Source organism: Microcebus murinus, chromosome 17 (assembly GCF_040939455.1).
Source record: "Microcebus murinus isolate Inina chromosome 17, M.murinus_Inina_mat1.0, whole genome shotgun sequence".
NCBI lineage: Eukaryota > Metazoa > Chordata > Mammalia > Primates > Cheirogaleidae > Microcebus > Microcebus murinus.
This window is the reverse complement of record NC_134120.1, coordinates 12,052,476-12,072,763: the sequence shown is the minus strand read 5'-3', so window position 1 is coordinate 12,072,763 and position 20,288 is coordinate 12,052,476. Positions and strand designations below refer to the sequence as shown.

At 39.6% G+C, this 20,288-nt stretch overlaps 2 protein-coding genes across 2 annotated transcripts in view; both read right to left on the bottom strand.

Annotated features, from left to right (window-relative positions):
- The window catches only part of KDSR (3-ketodihydrosphingosine reductase), a 36,797-nt gene extending 32,516 nt beyond the window's left edge, over window positions 1-4,281 (bottom strand). The window contains exon 1 of the mRNA XM_012774468.3: window positions 4,061-4,281. Coding sequence (XP_012629922.2) covers window positions 4,061-4,168 — 108 coding nt within the window. The 5' untranslated portion in view covers window positions 4,169-4,281. The remainder of the gene's footprint in view (window positions 1-4,060) is intronic.
- An 11,196-nt stretch (window positions 4,282-15,477) lies between these two features.
- The window catches only part of VPS4B (vacuolar protein sorting 4 homolog B), a 28,228-nt gene continuing 23,417 nt past the window's right edge, over window positions 15,478-20,288 (bottom strand). Inside the window, exons 9-11 of the mRNA XM_012774466.2 lie at window positions 20,000-20,219; window positions 18,715-18,855; window positions 15,478-17,058 (exon numbers count right to left, since the gene is read on the bottom strand). Of these exons, the coding sequence (XP_012629920.2) occupies window positions 16,957-17,058; window positions 18,715-18,855; window positions 20,000-20,219 (463 nt within the window). The 3' untranslated portion in view covers window positions 15,478-16,956. The remainder of the gene's footprint in view (window positions 17,059-18,714; window positions 18,856-19,999; window positions 20,220-20,288) is intronic.

The following is a 20,288-nucleotide window of genomic DNA, read 5'->3' as shown; positions in this document are numbered from 1 at the left end:
AATCTACAAGACCTAAATGTTTAGCTATTGTATCTTCTTCATACCAAACTTAACAACTGGAATAACTGCAAACATGAAAGATTGTCAGTAGGGCTTGCTGCTTTGATAGTTTTCAGTACTGAAGCATAAATTACACAGTTAGGATATTTTACTGAATTTATTGGCAAAAAAGTAATCTATAAGTCTAGCTAGTAAACATTAGTCTGTCTCTGATCCCAAATCCAAATGAATCTTATTTCCTTACTGTATCTATAGGTATGACTACAACAGATTTAAAAGAACGGTCATCTGTATATATCTTATGATATTTGAAATGAGTGCTTTCTATAAAAGTAATATATAATCATAAGAAAAATCTGAAAAGTAAAGGTTTTCTTTTTCCCCCTCATTATCTATACCTTAGCCATATCAGCTGTCTTTCAGTTCCATAGTTCCATGTACCTTCCAACCACAGTGCCTTTGCACATTCTATTTCTCTTGCCAGGAATGCTCTCCTCCCCTCTTTTCATCTAACTGGCACCTACTCACCCATCAAATCTCAGCTCAAATATCACTTCCTCAGGAAAGCCTTTGCTGCCTCTCAGCCCCACCCTGCCTCACTTTTCAGCACTGCATTCCTTCCTCTCTATGGCACACACAGAATGAAACAGCCATACATTCATTTGTGTGATTATTTGATTCACAGTCATCTCTCTATCACCACCCCATAAACTTCTCTCTTAGCACAGGGAGGATTTGATATATATTTCACTGAGTAAGACAACTGCAACATTATCTTTCTAGTCATTTTGTCCCCATGCAAATTATATAATATTGCATGGTACTGTATCCCATTTTTAAAAAAATTATATCATAATGTCTTACGTCAAAAAACTAAAAGGCTTCACAATATTGCATTAAATAGCTATATCCAAACTTAACCATTTCCCTATACTCAGATATTTAGATTATTTAATATTTTACTGTTATACATAAATCATGCTGTAAGGAAGAGCTCTGACCCTATCCCAGGATTTTCAAATCATCGTGGAGTGCCTCCTACACAAATGCATCTACTTCTATTTGACTCACAGGCATCTCTTATAACTCTTTAGCCTCAACTTGCCACTACTGAAGAGATTTCTTTGGTGGATAATTAACCAATTAATTACAGAAGGTTGCTGTTAAAATATACCTATTGCCTAAGCTAACGGTTGACTCTGAAGAGGTCTCTGCTAAAGGGACAGTTCATGGGTTGTTTTGGCTTATTAAATATCACCAGATATGGCAATTCCACAGGAACTGGCAGGACCCCCCAAAATGTTCCTGTTTTATGACATTGCCCCTGCTGCTTAGATGTCCTTCTACTCACATGCCACACACACGTACATTTCCATACCCTACCCATCCTACAGAGCCCAGCTCAAACATATCCTCCTCCATGAAGCTTTTCCTGACTTTGCTACCCAGTCCTAACCTTAGCTGTCACATCTACCTTGTGCAGTTGCTTACATATCTTAGCTCCCTTGCCGGACATCAGTTCTCTAAGGATGAGAACCAAGTCCAACTGATTTCACTCATTCCTAGAACAGCACCTCACATAAGCAATTGCTAAATAAATAGTTGCCTATGTTAATTTGCAAATTGGTGTATGATGCCATTTTTCTGAAAAGTATAATGCCAAAAGAAACCCTTGTAAATAAAATTTCTCTGTTTGTTATTCAATGAATTAATTGAATTAATTATTCAATGAATTAGTGGAAGTTATGAGGTTACTGAGAAAATGTATATGCTCTGAAGTGCTTTGTAGATTTTAAGCTATTGCTATCATTTCCTTTTTCTAGACCATATATATATGTAAGCTAGCTGTGTAAATTTACTGCAAGGCAAGAAACAAGTTTAAACCCAAACCCACAAGAAGAGTCTGACATCATTTTGGAGTGTAGTTCATGGGAAACTAACCTAGTCAAGTCAGGTAATTCTTAGAAGGTATCCAAGAATACATTTATGCCAATTGGGCTATGTTATTCTGAATGTTATAAGAAAATACAAGGGATTTCCACAAGGGCTGAAAAAAGTGATAAATGTCTATTGAGTTGCCAGACAACTGCTGCTAAATCGAGCCCTGATAGGACACACTAAAGTTAATAGTTCAATTTCCTTTATTCCCTCTTACTATTCATTGCAAATGTTTTTTAAGTGTTACTATCTTAATCACATCACATAGCTGTTATTAACGGCAACAAAGGGACTGCTGCCAGGAGAGCTACTCCCAGTCATCCCCAAAAAGGGGAAGATATATAAATAACTATATACTGTGTGAGACTTGCTGCAGTTTTGCTACTGTAATTAGATTGATAACACCAATATATAAGAATTTTTCTAAAAATAAACAATAGTTATAAGTTTGTTCATGCTTCCACATAAGCAGACAGCCTAAAGATTAGCTCCCCCTCCTAAAACCAACCAGTCTAGTCTTATTTTAAATTTTTTTCTTTTTTTCTTAAGAAATCTCAGGAAAAATAATTACACTTTCACTCTTCTTAGGACATTATAAAAGAAGACAGATGGTGACATCCGTATGAATTAAGTCATTCTCACCTTATTTATAGTGTGAAATAATAATCCTTTGTTTTAAAGTGGGATGGTAATAATAAGAAATTCTCCTTAGTCTATCCCAACCAGACATGATATTTATTCATCATATCTATGACCTGCAGCTCCACGGAGCTGGAAGGACTACAGTCAGGGTTAAGTGAAAATGTCTTATAAATAAGGAATCACATTTTTCATTCTGCTTTTGCTACTACTTTTTTCCAAATTACCCTCTGCAAGCACAAGTCCTGAAAGAATCCTTTTGTGGCAGAAGTTTTCTTGTGGCTGTGAAACTTTCAGAGTTTAGTATGATTATATAGTTTTTTGTTGTTTTTTTTTTTTTTTTTACAAAGGAGAAATCAAAGAAAATACACGGCCTCATTCACAAACTCTTGTCCAGATTTAAAGCACACTGAAGAAACGACCACCTTATTCTACAACAGCTCGGTGGGGAGGCTCAGAGCGCTGACGCGGAGCCGATGTGCCAGGAAGATACCGTACGTGCTGCCGGCTTAGTTAGTAACTAACTCTCCTTACTCCTAACTCCCCGCCTCGGTGTGCTTTGGGGGTAGGAGATCCGAATAAGAAAGCCGAGGAAAAAGCTACCGCACACGGTCCAGTGCTGGCGCGGGCGGGGAGGCGTCCTCTCTCACAGTAAGGAAGGTGCCACACATGCAGAATAGGGATCGCTGGATACGCGAGCTTCCGGCAGGACACAAACCAAACCTACCCACATCTCCTTCACTCCCAAAGCACCATCCGTGTCGTTAGGCTCCCCCTTTTGACTCTGAAGTAATGGCAAAGGATTACTTTGAAGCAGCCATCAGCAGTCCCTGGACTGAGCTCAGAGACAAGTGTGCAGACGGGACAGAAGCGTCCTAACACCGCTAACCAGGACCGCCAGCCCACTGGGTTCAGAGTCACTTCCTGGAATCCTTTGGCAACTGCTCTTCCTGTCACTCGAACAGGCCGTCTTCCACTTGGGGGCTGCCTCAGCGGGTCCTGGCGGTGGGACCCGCCCTCCCCCTCGCGACCCAGTGGCGTCTGCGCCCTCCCTGGCACCGCGCTCCGTACCCCGCGCACCACCGACCGCTGTGTCCTTGGCTAAGTTTCTCAGCCCCTGTTCCTCAGCTGACTCATCAGGAAAACGGAGAACAAAATATCCACATCCCAGGGATGCTCGTGAATTAACGAGCAGCTACTGTGCCTCCGGAGCCCCGGGAACCCTGCTGGCTGGCGCTGTCCCCCGGTCGCACCGCTCTCCAGCCCCAAGAGGCGCCAGGTGCAACGGCGGGAGGGTTCCAAAGGCCGGGTGCTCGGCCTGAGGTGACAGTGCCGGAGTGGACGGCGGCAGGTGACTCTCCCCATTTGGCCGTCCCTTCCTGGGGACCCTGGCCTGGAGAAAGGGACGGTGGCGGCCCCGCCTCAGTGGCCGGCTGGCCGAGCGGGCCGGGATGTCGGGGCGCAGCAACAGGAGGCCACTCACCACCACATGCGCCCCAGGCAGGGCGAGGGGCTTGGGGCTGATGAGCGGAGACACCATGTAGAGCAGCAGCACGAAGGCCACGAGGAAGGCGGCGGCCAGCAGCAGCATCGCTCGGCCGCGGCGGCGGGGGCCGCGCAGGCTCAGGCGCGCTGGGCTCTGCGGCGGCGGAGCGTCACGCGCGGCTCGCGCAGCGCGGCGCAGTGTTTGGGTTCGCAGCGGGGCGGGGTGGCGCGGAGGGGAAGAGGAGGAGCCGGGCGGGGGCGCCGCCCAGGCGGGGAGGGGCTGCCGCGCACGCTCTGAGGCCGCCGCCGCCGCCTCGCGGACCGAACCGCTTCTGGGGTGCACTGGTGTCCCCCACAGCCCCCGGCGTGGGGACGGGCCCCGCAACCTGCGCTGCCGAACCGGGGCGTCCCCGAGCGTGCAGCGGGCAGCGCCACCTGCGAGCGCTCCCGGGAAGGGCTGGGTGACTTGCTCCTGGGTTGATTTGAGGGTGCCTCTTAGGACCTCGCAGAGCAGGTCTGCAGACCTCCCCAAACCTCCTGCATCAGCAGCACCCCGGCGCGGGGAGCGCCGCCATTTCGTGAGTACCGCCGCCCGGGCTGTACGTCGGAGTGTGATAAACAGTGTGGAAGCCCGAAGATTAAGCCCTGAAATCCCAGCTTCCCTTTCATGTTTTCTTAGTGTACTGAGAAAATGGTCACAGCACTTTCGCTTTTCAGAGGACCGGAAAGCCTTAACGTGGAGTTTTGAAAAATCACTTAGATGATTCAGTTTCGTTGATTGAGCTCTGTGTTCATCTTCTTTACCAAAGCAGGTTCAAAACAAAACGAAACAAAACCAAACCAGCTTTATTGAAATCGAATTCACATACTCTACCATACGATTCACCGATTTAAAGTGCATAATAAATGGGTTTTAATATAGTTACAGAGTTGTGCTGCCATCACAACCATAACTTTTAGAACATTTTTGTCACACCCCCAAAGAAATCCTGTACTGTATTTCTTTTCTTACTGTCCAGAGTAAGCCAAACTGCAAGACTTGAGAGGGCAGTTCCCAAGACTTGTGACACCAGTGCAAGTTTGGAGGTTCCCAAACCACCCTCAGGTTTGATAATTCACTGGAAGGACTCATAGAATTCACTGAAAGTTATGAGTATTCGTGGTTACAGTTTATTACAGGAAAGAATATAGATCAGAATAAGCCAAGGAAGTAAACGTATAGGGGCAAAATCTGGAGAGTTCCAAATGCAAATCTTCTGTTGTCATCTCCCATGGAGTCAGGATGTGTGACCCTCCCAGCATTGGTATGTGACAATATGCTTGGAGTATTGCCAATCAGTGAAGGTCATCTGAGTTTCTGTGTCCAGAAGTTTTATTGTGGCCTCATTACATAGGCTTGATTAATTGTCCACGTGGATGAACTCAGTCTCCAACTAGACTGATAGTGCATAACACACAGCCCCCACTGAAATCACATGGTTGACTTTTCTGGCATGGCCAATCCCCATCTAAACAAAGACACTCCTATCAGGTATGACATACATGACCTACCAAAAGCCAAGGGCAAAGGCCAAACCTTTTCAGAAAAGGCTGAATTCTTTTACTACACAGGCTGCCACCTAACCTCTGGCCAAAGCTATCTTACAGAAAAATGAACATATGTCCAACATTTGGAGGAACCAGTGTGGAGTAGGAGACTTTTAACTCAATTTCCCAATACATTGATCATCAATATTATTATAATCAGTATTACAATCTCACTAATGCTGCTAGGTGTTATCCTGTATGGTAGTAAACATAACGTGGAAAATAAGAGTCAAAAGATAGTGACATATTACTAGCATCTACTCAGTCATCAACAATTGGTCCTGTCCTATTCATCATGATATTAGGTAGATAGGATCTCTGGCTCTTCTAGGGACCAGGGTGCCCTGTTTTGGTGCTGTCTTAGGCAATGGCTCCACTTGGGAAGAAGGATAAGGGTGGCACTCCATTTTGGTGTTGCCCCACCCTTAATCCTAGCCCAGGCAACACCTGGGATAGAGGGACTGTGTTCTCAATCTGGGAATTCCCCAGCCCAGGCATAATAGGGTTTCCAAAGTGAGTTAGAGTAACCTAAGGGTAATTATTATGCCATCAGGTTCAATCTGCATCATGGTCCCCCCCCATGAGCTTTCAGAGAAGGAGCTCTTATAGGCAGATGGAATTTTGAGGACACCTGTCGATCATTTCATAACATTCCCACACCTCCTGAGAGCCCTCCCCAGGACTAGGCTAATAAAAGGAAAAATCCGAGAATTCAGGGAGAGTGAGTCAGTGACTTGATCGGTCGGTCTCTCTCTACTCATGGAGACTCACCCATTTTGTTGTACAGTAATGAGCTGCTCCTGTGAAACTGCTTCCTGCCTGAGGTTACTCTGTGGCATTGGCCCTATTGGTGACTTTTCCAAGTAAGGAATCAGAGGACCAGGATAATAGTCTGGACTTGACACTTTGGTGTGTCTGGCCATTCTTTGGCCAAGAGCACACCAAGAACTGAGGGTAGAACGCCACACTGACAATCGTAACATATGACCAAACTATCTCTATCACCCAGAGCACTGCAATTCAGGCTTGCAGGTTCCCATTTAACACTTATCAGTTTCCAAAACCAGGAAAACCCTTTCAGGCAGCAGACACTGCACATGTTTTGTCCACCAGGTATCCTCTACTTTTTAAAATTAATAGCTTATGTGGACCCAGTAATCTTATTTGTTCCAATTTAGCATGTCCAATCAAATTGCCTGAAGGCCAAATTTAACTGCCTTACATTTTGTAATTCCTGTTAAGGGAAACTCTTGGGGAGACACAGTATCCATCCCAACAGTACATTCATGATAAGGAGATGCAACCACTTCATATAGTCTGTTCAAATGTTCAGTTTTTATCCAAATTTCACCTTAATCCTACCAAACCTTATATTTCCACATCTTCCCAATTTAAATGTAGCCTCTGTTAGGACTTTACCAATAGGTTTTAGAACCACATTATATGGGGCCCCCATACCAAGGAATTTCAGAAATGTTTCTTTGCCACCCATGACTATTTACCTATTCAGGTAAATTTGGCTTTGGGCCCCCAGCCAGGGGTTGGGACCAATGGACCCAGTTTCTTTCTTTAGTTATTATCTTGATTACCTTGCACATCATTACCACAGGCGAATGGAGGTCAGGTTTCTTCTTGTCATCTTTGCTTTGCAGGTTTTAGGATTTATCAGAACTAGGATGGATTTGTTTAGGGCCCTTCAATGTTAGTGGACCAGCAGAGGCTCCCATTGGGCCACCCAGCCTCTGAGAGTGCTGCATCAAGACTTCTGTTTTGTGCCTGCTTTATTCATACCATTTCTTAATAACTGTTTAAATATTTCATTCACTCTCCCTTTTCTATTTCCCTATTGTCTTGGAATTAGTCTGCTATATGTTGTTCAGCATAACTTTTACCTTTGGAGGTGGCCCTGAGGTAGCAGCTGCAGCTCAAACTGTCCAGGATTCAAGCTTGGCCCAGCCTCAGGATCTGCCCCAACACTATCCCTTACTTTCAGCTATTACAGATCATCATCATCATCATCATCATCATCAAAGGATTACATGTTCAGCTTTTTTCTTGTTACTTTGCATTTATTTTGCATCCAATGAGCCAACTCCCTGGGAGTGGAATCCATCATTTCTAAATTCCACTGGTGAATCTTATTTCCAAAAGGTAAGTACACGCATGATGAACTGGAGTTTATTCCAGAGATGCAAGGCTGGTTCAATATTTGAAATTCAATCAATGTAATCTACCATATTATTAACAAGCTAAAGAAGAAAAATTGTATGATCATATCAATGCAGAAAAGACATCTGACAAAATTTGACACTCATTCATAATTACAACTCTCAGAAAAATAGGAATACAGGGGAACTTCCTCAACTTGATAAAGAACATCTACAAAAAAATCTACAGCTAACATTATATTTAATGGTGAAAGATTGACTGCTTTCCCTGTAAGATCAAGAACAAGGCAAAGATACTTGCTCTCACCACCCTTATTCAACAAAATGCTATAAGTTCCAGCCAGTATAGTAAGACAAGACAAGGAAATAAAAGTCACATAGATCATAAAGGAATAAATAAAACTATTTCTATTTGCAGATGGCATGACTGATCATGCAGAAAATCCCTAGGAATCTAAACAAAAACAAAAACCTAGTAGAAGTAAGCAACTCTAGCAAAGATGCAGGGTACAAAATAAATATACAAAAGTAAAATGCATTTCTATATAGTAGCCATGATCTTGTGGACACTGAAATTAAAAATATAATTTCACTTAAAATTGCTAAAGGAAATAAATAGGTGTCACTGTCACTAAACATGTACAGAACTTGTATGCTGAAGAAAACTACACAATGCTGATAAAAGAAATCCAAGGAGATCTAAATAGAGAGTTACATCATCATGTTTATGCATTGGAAGACTCAACATAGTAATAAAGATGTCATTTTTTCCCAAATTGATTACTGTTTTAATGCACTTCCTATTCTAACCCCAGCAATATTTTTGTAAATACAGACAAGATTACTCTAAAATTTATATGTAAAGGCAAACAAACTAGAATAGCTAACACATATTTTTAAAAGAATAAAGTGGGAGGAATCAGTCTACCCAATTGTAAGACTGGTTATTTAGCTGCAGTCATGAAGACTGTATTGCATTGGTGAAGGACAGACACATAGATCAATAGAACTTGGAAACAGACCCATACAAATACACCCAACTGATTTTTGACAATAATGAAAAAGCAATTTAATGGAGGAAAGGTAGCCTTTTTATGAAATGGTCCTAGGACAATTGGACATCCATAGACAATAAATAAATGAATGAATTTTGACCTGAAGCTTATACATTTTGCAAAAATTAACTCAAGAAGGTGTGATGGTTAATTTTATTTTCAACTTGACTAAGCTGTGTAGTGCCTAGATATTTATTTGGTCAAATATTCTGGGTGTTTCTGTGAGGGTATTTTGGATGAGATTATCATTTAACCTCAAAGCAGATTGCGATTTCTAATGTTAGTGGACCTTATCCTATCAATTGAAAGCTTGAATAGGACAAAAAGACTGACCCTTCCTTGAGTAAGAATTCTTTCTGCCTGATGAACTTTGGACTAGGACATTGGCTTTTTCCATGGCCTTAGGGCTTGACCTGAAATATTGGCTCTCCTGGGTCTCCAGCTTGCCAGCTTGCCCTGCAGATCCTGGGACTCTCAGCCTTCATAATTGCGTAAGCCAATTCCTTACAATAAATCTCTTTGTTATGTATGTATCCTATTCATCCTAATACAGAAGGGATCAGGGACCTAAATGTAAAACTATAAAATGTTTAGAAAAAACATAGATGATCTTTGAGAGCCAGGATTATGTAAACACTTTATAGATTTGGTACCAAAGGCACAGTGTATAAAAGAAAACACCGATAAATTGGGCCTCATCAAAATTTGAAAACTACTCTGCAAAAGACCCTGTTAAAAGGAAGAAAAGGGAAGCTGCACACTGGGAGAAAATATTTGCAAACCACATATCTGACAAAGAACTAGTATCTAGGATATGTAAAGAATTCTCGGTCCATACCTATAATCCTAGCACTCTGAGGCCAACGCAGGAGGATTACTTGAAGTCAGAAGTTTGAGACCAGCCTGAGAAAGGGAATGTCCTATAGCTGGATGATATCAATGTCATGGGATATAGTGCTATAGTTTTGCAAGATGTTCCCCTTGGGGGAAACTGGGTACAGGAGATCTGTTTTGTTTCTTGCAACTATATGTGAGTGTATAATTATCTCAAAATAAAAAGCTTAATAAAAAAGAAACAGAAAATTCAAGTGGAAGAGGAAGGCAGGAAAGTGGGTCAGAGAGATGTAACAACACAGGAAGAGCCAGAAAAGATTTTAAGCATGAGAGGGCCTCAACTCACCATTGCTGGCTTTGCAAATGGAGGGAGGGGGCCATAAGCCAAGGAATGTAGGGGGACTCTAGAAACTGGGAACAGCCCTCAGCTGACAGCCAGCAAGGACACAGGATGTCAGTCCTGCATCTGCAAGGTACTGAATTCTGCCCACAACCTGAATGAACAAGGAAACTATGACCTAGAGCCTCCAGAAAGGAATGCAGCCCTGCTGACATCTTGATTTTACTCCAGTGAGAATCATATTGGACTTCTGACCTACAGAACTGCAAGACAATAAATCTGTGTTGGTTTAAGCCACTAACTTTGCCGTAATTTGTTAGAGCAGTATTACAAATCTAATACAAGTTCCCCTTGCCCACTGAGACTAACACTGTTTGGAATTTTTGCATGGCAAGTCATCGTGGAACTTTATGGCTTAAAACAGCAATTATTTTCTCTTTCAGTTCCTGTGGGTCAGGAATTCAGGAAGGGTTTAGTTTAGGCAATTCTAGCTAGGAGCGCTTTGCACAGTTGCACCCACACAGTATCTGGGGCTGGTGTAGCACAGGGCTGAAGCATCTAGGGACAGCTCTCTCCAATTGGTTTCTCTGCCTGGGCTAGTGTGAGCTTCTACACAGCATAGTAGCCTCAGGACAGTCAGACTGCCGACAGGAGACTGGAGACCAAAACTTTCAGAGCAAGTATTCCAGGGAGTGAAGTGGAGGCTGTATCATCTTTAGTGACCCAGCCTAGGGGTCACTAAAAGAAAACACTGATAAATTGGGCTTCATCAAAATTTGAAAATTTTACTCTGCAAAAGACTGTTAAAAGGAAGAAAAGGCAAGCTGCAGACTGGTGTCTGCAGACATAAGCTTCATAGTGTCACTTCTGCCATATGCTGTTGGTCTAAAATATTCACAAAAGCCCACCCAATTTTAAGAGAGGACAGATCCCACATATCACTGGAAGGAATGTCAAAGGGACATTGTAAGAGGATTTGAGTGGGAAGATATCATTGTGGCCATTTTTGGAAAATAAAATCTTATACAAGAACCAAACCTAAAAATGACTGAAAGTGATTACTTCTGGGGAGTGGAATCAGCGTTGAGGAGGGTTTGAGGGGAAGGAACTGCTGAGTTATATCAAGAGGTACCGCCGGGCGTGGTGGCTCATGCCTGTAATCCCAGCACTCTGGGAGGCCGAGGCGGGCGGATTGCTCAAGGTCAGGAGTTCGAAACCAGCCTGAGCGAGACCCCGTCTCTACCAAAAATAGAAATAAATTAATTGACCAACTAAAATATATATACAAAAAATTAGCCGGGCATGGTGGCGCATGCCTGTAGTCCCAGCTACTTGGGAGGCTGAGGCAGGAGGATCGCTGAGCCCCGGAGATTGAGGTTGCTGTGAGCCAGGCTGACGCCACGGCACTCACTCTAGCCTGGGCAACAAAGCGAGACTCTATCTCAAAAAAAAAAAAAAAAAAAAGAGAGGTACCGAGTCTGTGCTGTGCTTCATGCCCTGCCTGTTATAGTTCTGGGCTGTTCACCAGACTTGGGAGTTTTTTTGGTTATGCTAAGGAAGTAGCACCTTAGTGAGCAGAGGAGTCATTTGTTTTTGTCCTAGGTACCTCATCGCCAATGAATTATTGCTTAAGATCTCTGTGGGAAAGGCCATCCTGATGACCACATTAGCCCTGCAGCCTAATGTGGTGCGCAAGTGCATTAGCCATGTGCTGGCCAATTGCCACTACTTGGCTTTTGCAACCGATGGATCTTTCTAGCTCTGATGAATTGAAAAGCCAGTAAAGCACATTAGAAAGTGTTCCTTCCACTTATCAAAGCCTTGGCTAAGGCCGGGCGCGGTGGCTCACGCCTGTAATCCTAGCTCTTGGGAGGCCGAGGCGGGCGGATTGCTCAAGGTCAGGAGTTCAAAACCAGCCTGAGCAAGAGCAAGACCCTGTCTCTACTAGAAATAGAAAGAAATTAATTGGCCAACTGATATATATATAAAATTAGCCGGGCATGGTGGCGCATGCCTGTAGTCCCAGCTACTTGGGAGGCTGAGGCAGAAGGATCGCTCGAGCCCAGGAGTTTGAGGTTGCTGTGAGCTAGGCTGACGCCATGGCACTCACTCTAGCCTGGACAACAAAGCGAGACTCTGTCTCAAAAAAAAAAAAAAAAAAAAAAAGCCTTGGCTAAGGGATTGGATTCTGGGTCTTTTCTAGGAACGCTGTGGCTTTGAAGATGATTCTTACATGATAAATCTAGTCTAGCATTTATATTTCCTAATGATGTTGGGTTTTCTTTCCCATTACATGTTATTGGAGTTCAAAGAGGATCCACTGTTCAGTTCAGTTCCTTCAACCAGTCACACAAAATCACTCTCAGCAGCTCAAACCAAAATATTGAATGCAGAATCTTTGTTGATTGAACTCATATTGATAAATTCTATCACATCTGAAACTTGATTCTCCTTTTTCTTCATCAACATAACCCATTGTTATACAAGCCTCAGATATTTGCTGATAATTCAGAATCCTCTAAATTCTTGCAAATATACAGTCCTATGAAGCCTGTTCTTTTCTCACTAAATTTTGTTACTTTCACATACAAACGTGGTGAATCTGCGAATTCAATTGATATAATTTGGCAACTCACAGGATCAAATGCTGTTTGGCTTTTGATTACTTAGGCACTGTGGTTGTAGGAAATGTCTCTTTTAGCATAGTCATGGAAGATCTTTGGGTTTCCATCTCTGCTTTGATCTCAACCAGCCATTCTCATGCTCTTTGTTTTGTACTCCAGTAGCTGCAAAGTGGCTCCCCAATGTCTTGTCCTCACTGGGCACTTCATTCCATGTGACCATAGGCAATAATGTAATTACCTGTCTCACCATGAGCTACCAGATTCCCATGCGGCTAGATGCTGTGGATGCAGCTACGATCCTATTTTTAATGTCCTACCAACTTCGTATTACTTGCTCCTTCGTGTTACTTGAAGGACCTGAGTGGCAGCACCTGACATGCCAAGGTGAAGTCAAGGGCCCATGGACTGGCTGCTGATTGATGCAGAAAAATAGGATCTTTCTATTTTGGTTCCTGTAGTGGGAGGACAGGGGCACTGCCAAAAAACTAGGAAGGCAGTCTGGATGAAATATACCGTCTTTCAGAGTGTATTTGTTTGATGAATAAATATCTTTGCCGTCCTAGTTTTCTCTTTTTAAAACCTTTTCTGTTATTTTATAGAATTCCAGAGGAGGAGACTTTAATTCTTGTGATTTGCTGTCAATCTGACTGTAATTCTTCTTTAAAACTTTTTCTTAACTTTGGGAAATTAAAAATATTTAGGCCGGGCACACTGGCTCACACCTGTAATCCTAGCACTCTGGGAGGCTGAGGTGGGAGGATCACTCAAGGTTAGGAGTTCGAAACTAGCCTGAGCAAGAATGAGATCCGTCTCTACTAAAAATACAGAGAAATTAATTGGCCAACTAAAAATATACAGAAAAAATTAGCCGGGCATGGTAGTGCATGACTGTAGTCCCAGCTACTCGGGAGGCTGAGGCAGGAGGATCGCTTGAGCCCAAGAGTTTAGGTTGCTATGAGCTACGCTGACACCACAGCACTCTAGCTAGGGCAACAGAGTGAGACTCTGTCTCAAAAAAACAAAAAAAATTTAAAGATAAAAATATAAGGAAAAAATAAGTATCCATATTTATGTCACCCAGATTTAGATAGGGCTATTATATTACTATGAAGCCCAGGCTGGTCTCAAACTCCTGGCCTCAAGCAATCCTCCTGCCTCAGCACAATTGGTTTTTGTGGGACAGTGCAAGTCGGCTCTAGCATATCTCTCATTTTGAAGTCCCCAATAACCAAGACAGAAATATATCACAACTTCACTAGACCAGTAAGAACAAAGCCACCTTATAAAATTAACTATTTTATAAAAAGTCACACAGATAATCCATCAGGTAAATCAAAATAAAAGCATAACTGCCTTATTTTTTTTAAGCCTTTACTAAGTATCTAATAAGTAATGACCAGTACTATGTTAATTGGTAGGGAAAATTTAATTCTCAGAGCTTATAATCTAAATGATCTAAACAAGATGAATAGAACATGCTTGAAACAGAGAAAAACCTCAAGATAGGAGTAGCAACTTAGGACTAAAGAAATCCAAAGGTAGGATGAGCATAGGTCAGGGATCCTTCCTAGAAAAGATTACCTGGTTCATCAGCTAGGTTTTAAAGGAAGTATGTGATTTGGACTAGCAGAGAAAAGGACACTATATTGGAGACTGATATAAATTTGAAGGAATGAAGGTAGGAAAGAACATGGCACCTGTGAGAGCTCACGAACTTGAGGTAACACCAGTGTCAACACCATGCACCCTGTGTTGCTTCATTTGTAGCCTGCTGCACCAATGTTAGGTAGGTATGCCTCCATTCTTTAATGATGAACGTGGCTAAATAGAGGTTCCATAACATTAATAATAAAAGTCACTCATTCTGTTCTTCAGCATGTTGTTGACAGTGAACTCAGACATCAAGAGCGAGACCCTGTCTCTACTATAAATAGAAAGAAATTAATTGGCCAACTAATATATATAGAAAAAAAAATTAGCCGGGCATGGTGGCATATGCCTGTAGTCCCAGCTACTCAGGAGGATTACTTGAGCCAAGGAGTTTGAGGTTGCTGTGAGCTAGGTTGACGCCACGGCACTCACTCTAGCCTGGGCAACAAAACGAGATTCTGTCTCAACAAAAATAAATAAAAAATAAAAAATTCTCTATTGACATGCCTAATAATTAGAGTCCCTACACATTTCTCAGGCTGAGACAAAGCCTCTTAAACATCCAGGGTGCAGCTCATAGAGATGGTCAATAACAATTTTCTGTTGGCTCAGAAAATGTCTACCCAAAACTTCATAAGGGTCAAGAGCCAGAGAACCAGAGCATACCCATCCAGGTTCCTTTCAATACCTTTACATAAAGAACACATAAATATGGCCTATAAAGCATCCTCTACTATTGTAGAATGAATCTAAAATTATTAGATTCCATAATTATCTTTAGACCCAGAAATTTAGAAAATGGAGCTCAGGCTAGAAGTGATATAGATATAAGACACAGCTCTTAAAGCACATGTAAGAATGAAGTGGGATAAAGTATTCACTTATCATCAATACTTTGTTTGCATATTACTTGGTCATGTATTTGATCAATTTAAGTAGAAAACTTCATCACCTTTTTGATTTACAAAAAATTCTAGATTTCAACTATATTATGTATAATCATATAATTATATTAATTATCCTAATTAATGAACAGCAGTACCATATAACACTGAGGCTGATAAATAAGGTATATTAATTATCTTATCCAGAAAGAATTCAATGTTTCTTGGTCAAGTTAATTCCCAACCCTCACACAAAAGTTGCTGAAAAATAGAATTTTCAAGTATATATTCTTAGTAATTTTTAATGATTTCTTTATATCTAATCAATTGAGATAATATTTTCTTCAGCACAGAAGGTCCCAAAATAAAGAAGCATACACAGAATATAGCCAATAGTAGGTTATATCAATTTACTTCACATAAGAACTGCATATTTCAGGCCTCTGATTTCCATTTAATATTAACAAAAACAATCTGTACAGAAAACCCAAAGGCAGCCATATAGCATAATATGTAAAATGTGCAAATATACTTTAAAAATGCAAGTTATTCTATAGCATTTGCAAGGTAAAACTTCATAGTAATTAAGGAATCTATCTCATTCTACCTAACTTAGTAATCTTTTGCATGTAGAGCCAATGCAAATGTACAAGGCACAACTTAGTGTTGGTGCTAAAGTGTATAACACACATCCTCTGATTATTTGAAGATATTAAAATAATATCATGTTTGTATTTTATTAATGAGTCATCAGCTCATTTCTAAAGCTTTATAAGCATTATACTGATACAGATGTGTGGCCAGGACAAACTGTTCCCTGAACTTAAAAGGTGAGAAAGACAAGACCCTATACTGCTACCTTACATTAAAAAAAGAAATTTATATATATATATGTACACACACACGCCAACATCACACACAGAAAGTTCCCATAATCCAAGGGTAGGCCATTTCCTCATGAGCAAAGGTTTCCGTTACAGTATTCATGACAGTTATTTAAAAATTACATGCTTACCACCTGTTTTGGTCAATCTTGCTACAAAAAGACATTGAATTAGACAATTTTCTTCTTCAAGGTAAAGAAAACTCCTAATTTAGAAAGTGTTTCTCTTGAGATTGCACAGTGAAAGGTATTTAATTAAATATAAAAGCTTGCTGCTTTTAAAGAAATTATTTAAATCTACACAGGAAAAAAGTCAACCTATTAAAAACCAATAAGAGCACTGGCTATCACTTCAAAATCCTTCAAACCCAATCACAGTACTCTTTGCTTTTTATTGCCTGTCCCTGAGAGTAAAGATGCTATCACTTTTAATTTTTTAATACAGTAAATAAATTTTGCACTGATAAGAATGTTTTAAGAATTTTTTTCAAAATATAAAATAAGCCCTGTTTCATTTTAGTCCAAAAGAAATAATAAATGCTCTTTGCAAAGACCACCATTCATAAAATTGTAAATATTTGTATGTCAATCAATTTCTAATATTCTTCTTACTAGGTAATTTCTTTTTTTGCCATTCATATATTGCTCATTTCTTTATAGCTCATTATCTTATACTTTTCATTAATAGGAGCATTTGATAGGTAATGGAGAAAAATTACAAAATCAAACTTAAAGGAACTCTGAAGTAAGATGTGTATTTCCCCGTGGTAAAAGAGTTTTACTGGAAATAATCTGAATGCTATCCAAAAGAGGCAAAAATATCTATGAAAGAAACAATACACATAGTAAACATCTTCCTCATCTTTGGCTTAGCCTTCTTGACCAAAATCTTCTGTAAACTTCTTTAATTTCAACAAGTCATGTTCATTGACTGTGGGTTTTGTGTTAGAGAGTGACCGCAACATATCCGACTGTCAGAGAAAAGAAGGGGGAAGGAGTATATAAATAATAGATTTAAGAAAATACAAAATCATCATACTATCATTATTTTTACTAACTTTAACCTAAATTTGCAGTGTGCCATAAGATACTGACAATAAACTCTGTTATTCTTTCTAAAAGATATCTTTGACATGTTGTTATTCCTTTGCGTAGAAACTTCCAATATCTTCCCCTGAACTGATCAGAACCTTTCAGTGGCTCCCCAATACCTATCAGAAGTACAATCCTTTTAGCCTGAGGACCAAGGCCCTCCAAGGTATGTTTATGATCTAATTTCTGGCCTCATCTGTTTTTCTTAAACAAGAGATCAGTTTTCCAAGAAAATACAATTCAAAAGGAATGTGGTCATTGATTTACACGTAAGTGAAGCAGAATACCATTTTGTCAAAATCAACTAACCAGAATTTAAAAACGTAAGATCAAAATGATAAGAAAATATGCTAATATCAGAGGTTCATTAAAAAACTAACTTCTAGGGTATGTCTCCTGTAAAATAGTAAGGAAAATAGGACCACTCCTAAGTTATTGTAAAAGGACCACTCCTAAGTTATTGTAAATTCTTCAAAGCTGGACAGAGAACAAAAACTTAAAAACATAATCTCATCCATCATTGGCTAAGTAAAGAAGGAAAAAAAACAAAGAAAAACATAATCAATATAACTCTACAATCGCCCAAAGTTTCCTAAAAACAATATACTTCACAAAACAAAGTCCTGTAAGATATTTTAATTCTCCCAATAGAAACCATAAAAACGTTCTTTTTTGTAATAAAAGTTGTTTAAATTCAGTTAAAATTTTTAAGAACTGCAATATTTAAACTTTCTATGGAGCCTAGAAAAGTAAAACAGAAAAACACCATTCTGAATTCAGTGATACAAGGATTAGCAATTTCTAGTTATTTTTAAAAATCTGACATTTAGGGGAAAAAATTTTCACCAATTCTGTTTTTTAGTTAAGTCTTAACAATAATTTCTACAATATATATGAGCATTTTGAAAATAATATTCTAGCCATAAAAGCTACAAAGTCAGAAACCTATGTTTTTAAAAAGTAGCCTTTTCACTTAAAGTTTCATCAAAGCCCAAGAAAATGCTTTAAAAATAATTTTTGGCTGGGCATGGTGGATCATGTCTGTAATCTCAGCACTTTAGGAGGCCAAAGTGGGAGGATCACTTGAAGCCAGGCGTTTGAGACCCCATCTCTACAAAAAATTTTAAAATATTAGCTGAGTATAGTAGCATGTAACTGTAGTCCCAGCTACTCAGAAGGCTGAGGTGGGAGGAGTTGGAGGATATATATATATATAGAGAGAGAGAGACTGATTGACAAGGTCTCTGTTGCCTGGGCTAAAGTATAGTAGGTCATCATAGCTCACTGCAAACTCAAACTCCTGGGCTCAAGTGTTGTTCCTCCCATCTCAGCCTCGCAAAATGCTAGGTTTACAGGTGTGAACCACTGTGTCCAGCCAATCTTCACAATTTTTAACATGAGTCAATAGTATTAAATAAACATGCCTGTTCACACCAACATTTCCCAAGTCTTATATAAATGGAAAATTTTATCTTTGGCAAATTATAAAGTATAATGTTTTAAAATTTTTCTTAAAAACAAACAAAAGTTCAAACCATGCAAACAACTGGCTCCAAAAGTTTATCCCCAGGAACATCCATCCATGTCATTTCAATGGCACCAGGGTCACCTGGAGAGCAGGGTGTTAGCAGATCATCTACGAGGTTGTTAGGATCAGCTCGGGAAGGTCCACGAACCTGGAATAAATAGCAATCTGAAATATTTATTTGAACAAATTAAATAAACATTAAAGTCATCATCAGGAAAGTTGAAATTGTATTAATATTTTTGTATGTTTTGTTTAAATGTTTACTTCTGAAAAAAATTAAGAATATACAACAAAGTAGTTTTCTCCGAGTCATGGAATAGACTTTGGTTGGTTTTAGCTTTTTTCTTGATGCTTTTTTATATTTTGAAATTTCCTACAATAAATTACAATACTTACATACATGGGGAAAATGAGTTTAAAAAAAAGTTATCTGTGGCTAACCTTTCCCTTTTTTTCCTCTACTGCTTAATAAGTGGTAGTAACTTTAGAGACCAAAAATAGACCTAATAAAAAATTCTTATAAGTTGCTTTATTGTCCATAGCTGAGAAAATTCTGTAATATCTGGCACCTTTAGTCTGAAATTACTGAACTCTTATCTTTCAACAAAAATTCTTTCAAACATATATATAAAATTCAATGCTAAATGTTAACTGCAGGGTCATTTTTATGATATATAACTTATTTAACAGTTTTAAGAATATCTAGAAAAAGAACTTTTGTGATAAAGTCACACACAAGTATTTAGATGGCAATAAATTTGTAACATATTGGGGGCTATTTCCTATCTGTTTTTTAATGATCAACTTTAAATATTATCTCAGGATTGGTATAGGTATGGAGAAATACACCATCTCACTTTACTTATTATATATATATTTTATTGTCTGTCCTCACAAAAATTTCAGCTGCATGAAGTCAGAGATTTTTGTCTTTTTTGACTGTTCTACTTTCTGATCTTCCTCTGGGCCCACATTGATATGTTAGACATTTGATAAATAAAAAAAATAAACAGGCAAACCTATTCTTGCTAATTGAAATAATTAGCCTTAAAAAGATTAAAAGGATGGAGCCATAGAGAGGTCTACTACAGTTGGTGATCCAAAGCCATGGAAAATGTAAAACATGTTAGAACTATTAATAATGGCTACTAATAAACTTGACTGGAGAACTTATTTCAATGAAATAGAAATATGTCTATTATGTAAACCTATTGTAACTATTATACAACACTGAAACTCTTCCAAATTCTTTGAAGACAAAACATATGAAAGGATAGATAAAAGTGACTTACCTTTTTAAAATGAGTAGCTGACTGTACTTTTCTAACAGGCTGCATAAGTGCATCCCGTACAATGATACTTATATCTGCCCCTGAATAACCATCAGTTTTCTTCCCAAGTTCTCGGAAGTCTGTTTCTGTTAGACTGTTCTGAGTGGTCCCCAAGTGCAGTTTAAACATTGCTGCTCGGGCATGGGCTTCAGGCAAAGGAATATAAATTCGTTTCTCAAATCTTAAAATAAAAAATACATTATATCAAAGATATTATACTTAATTTTAACTGAAAATTAGGGTATTTTCA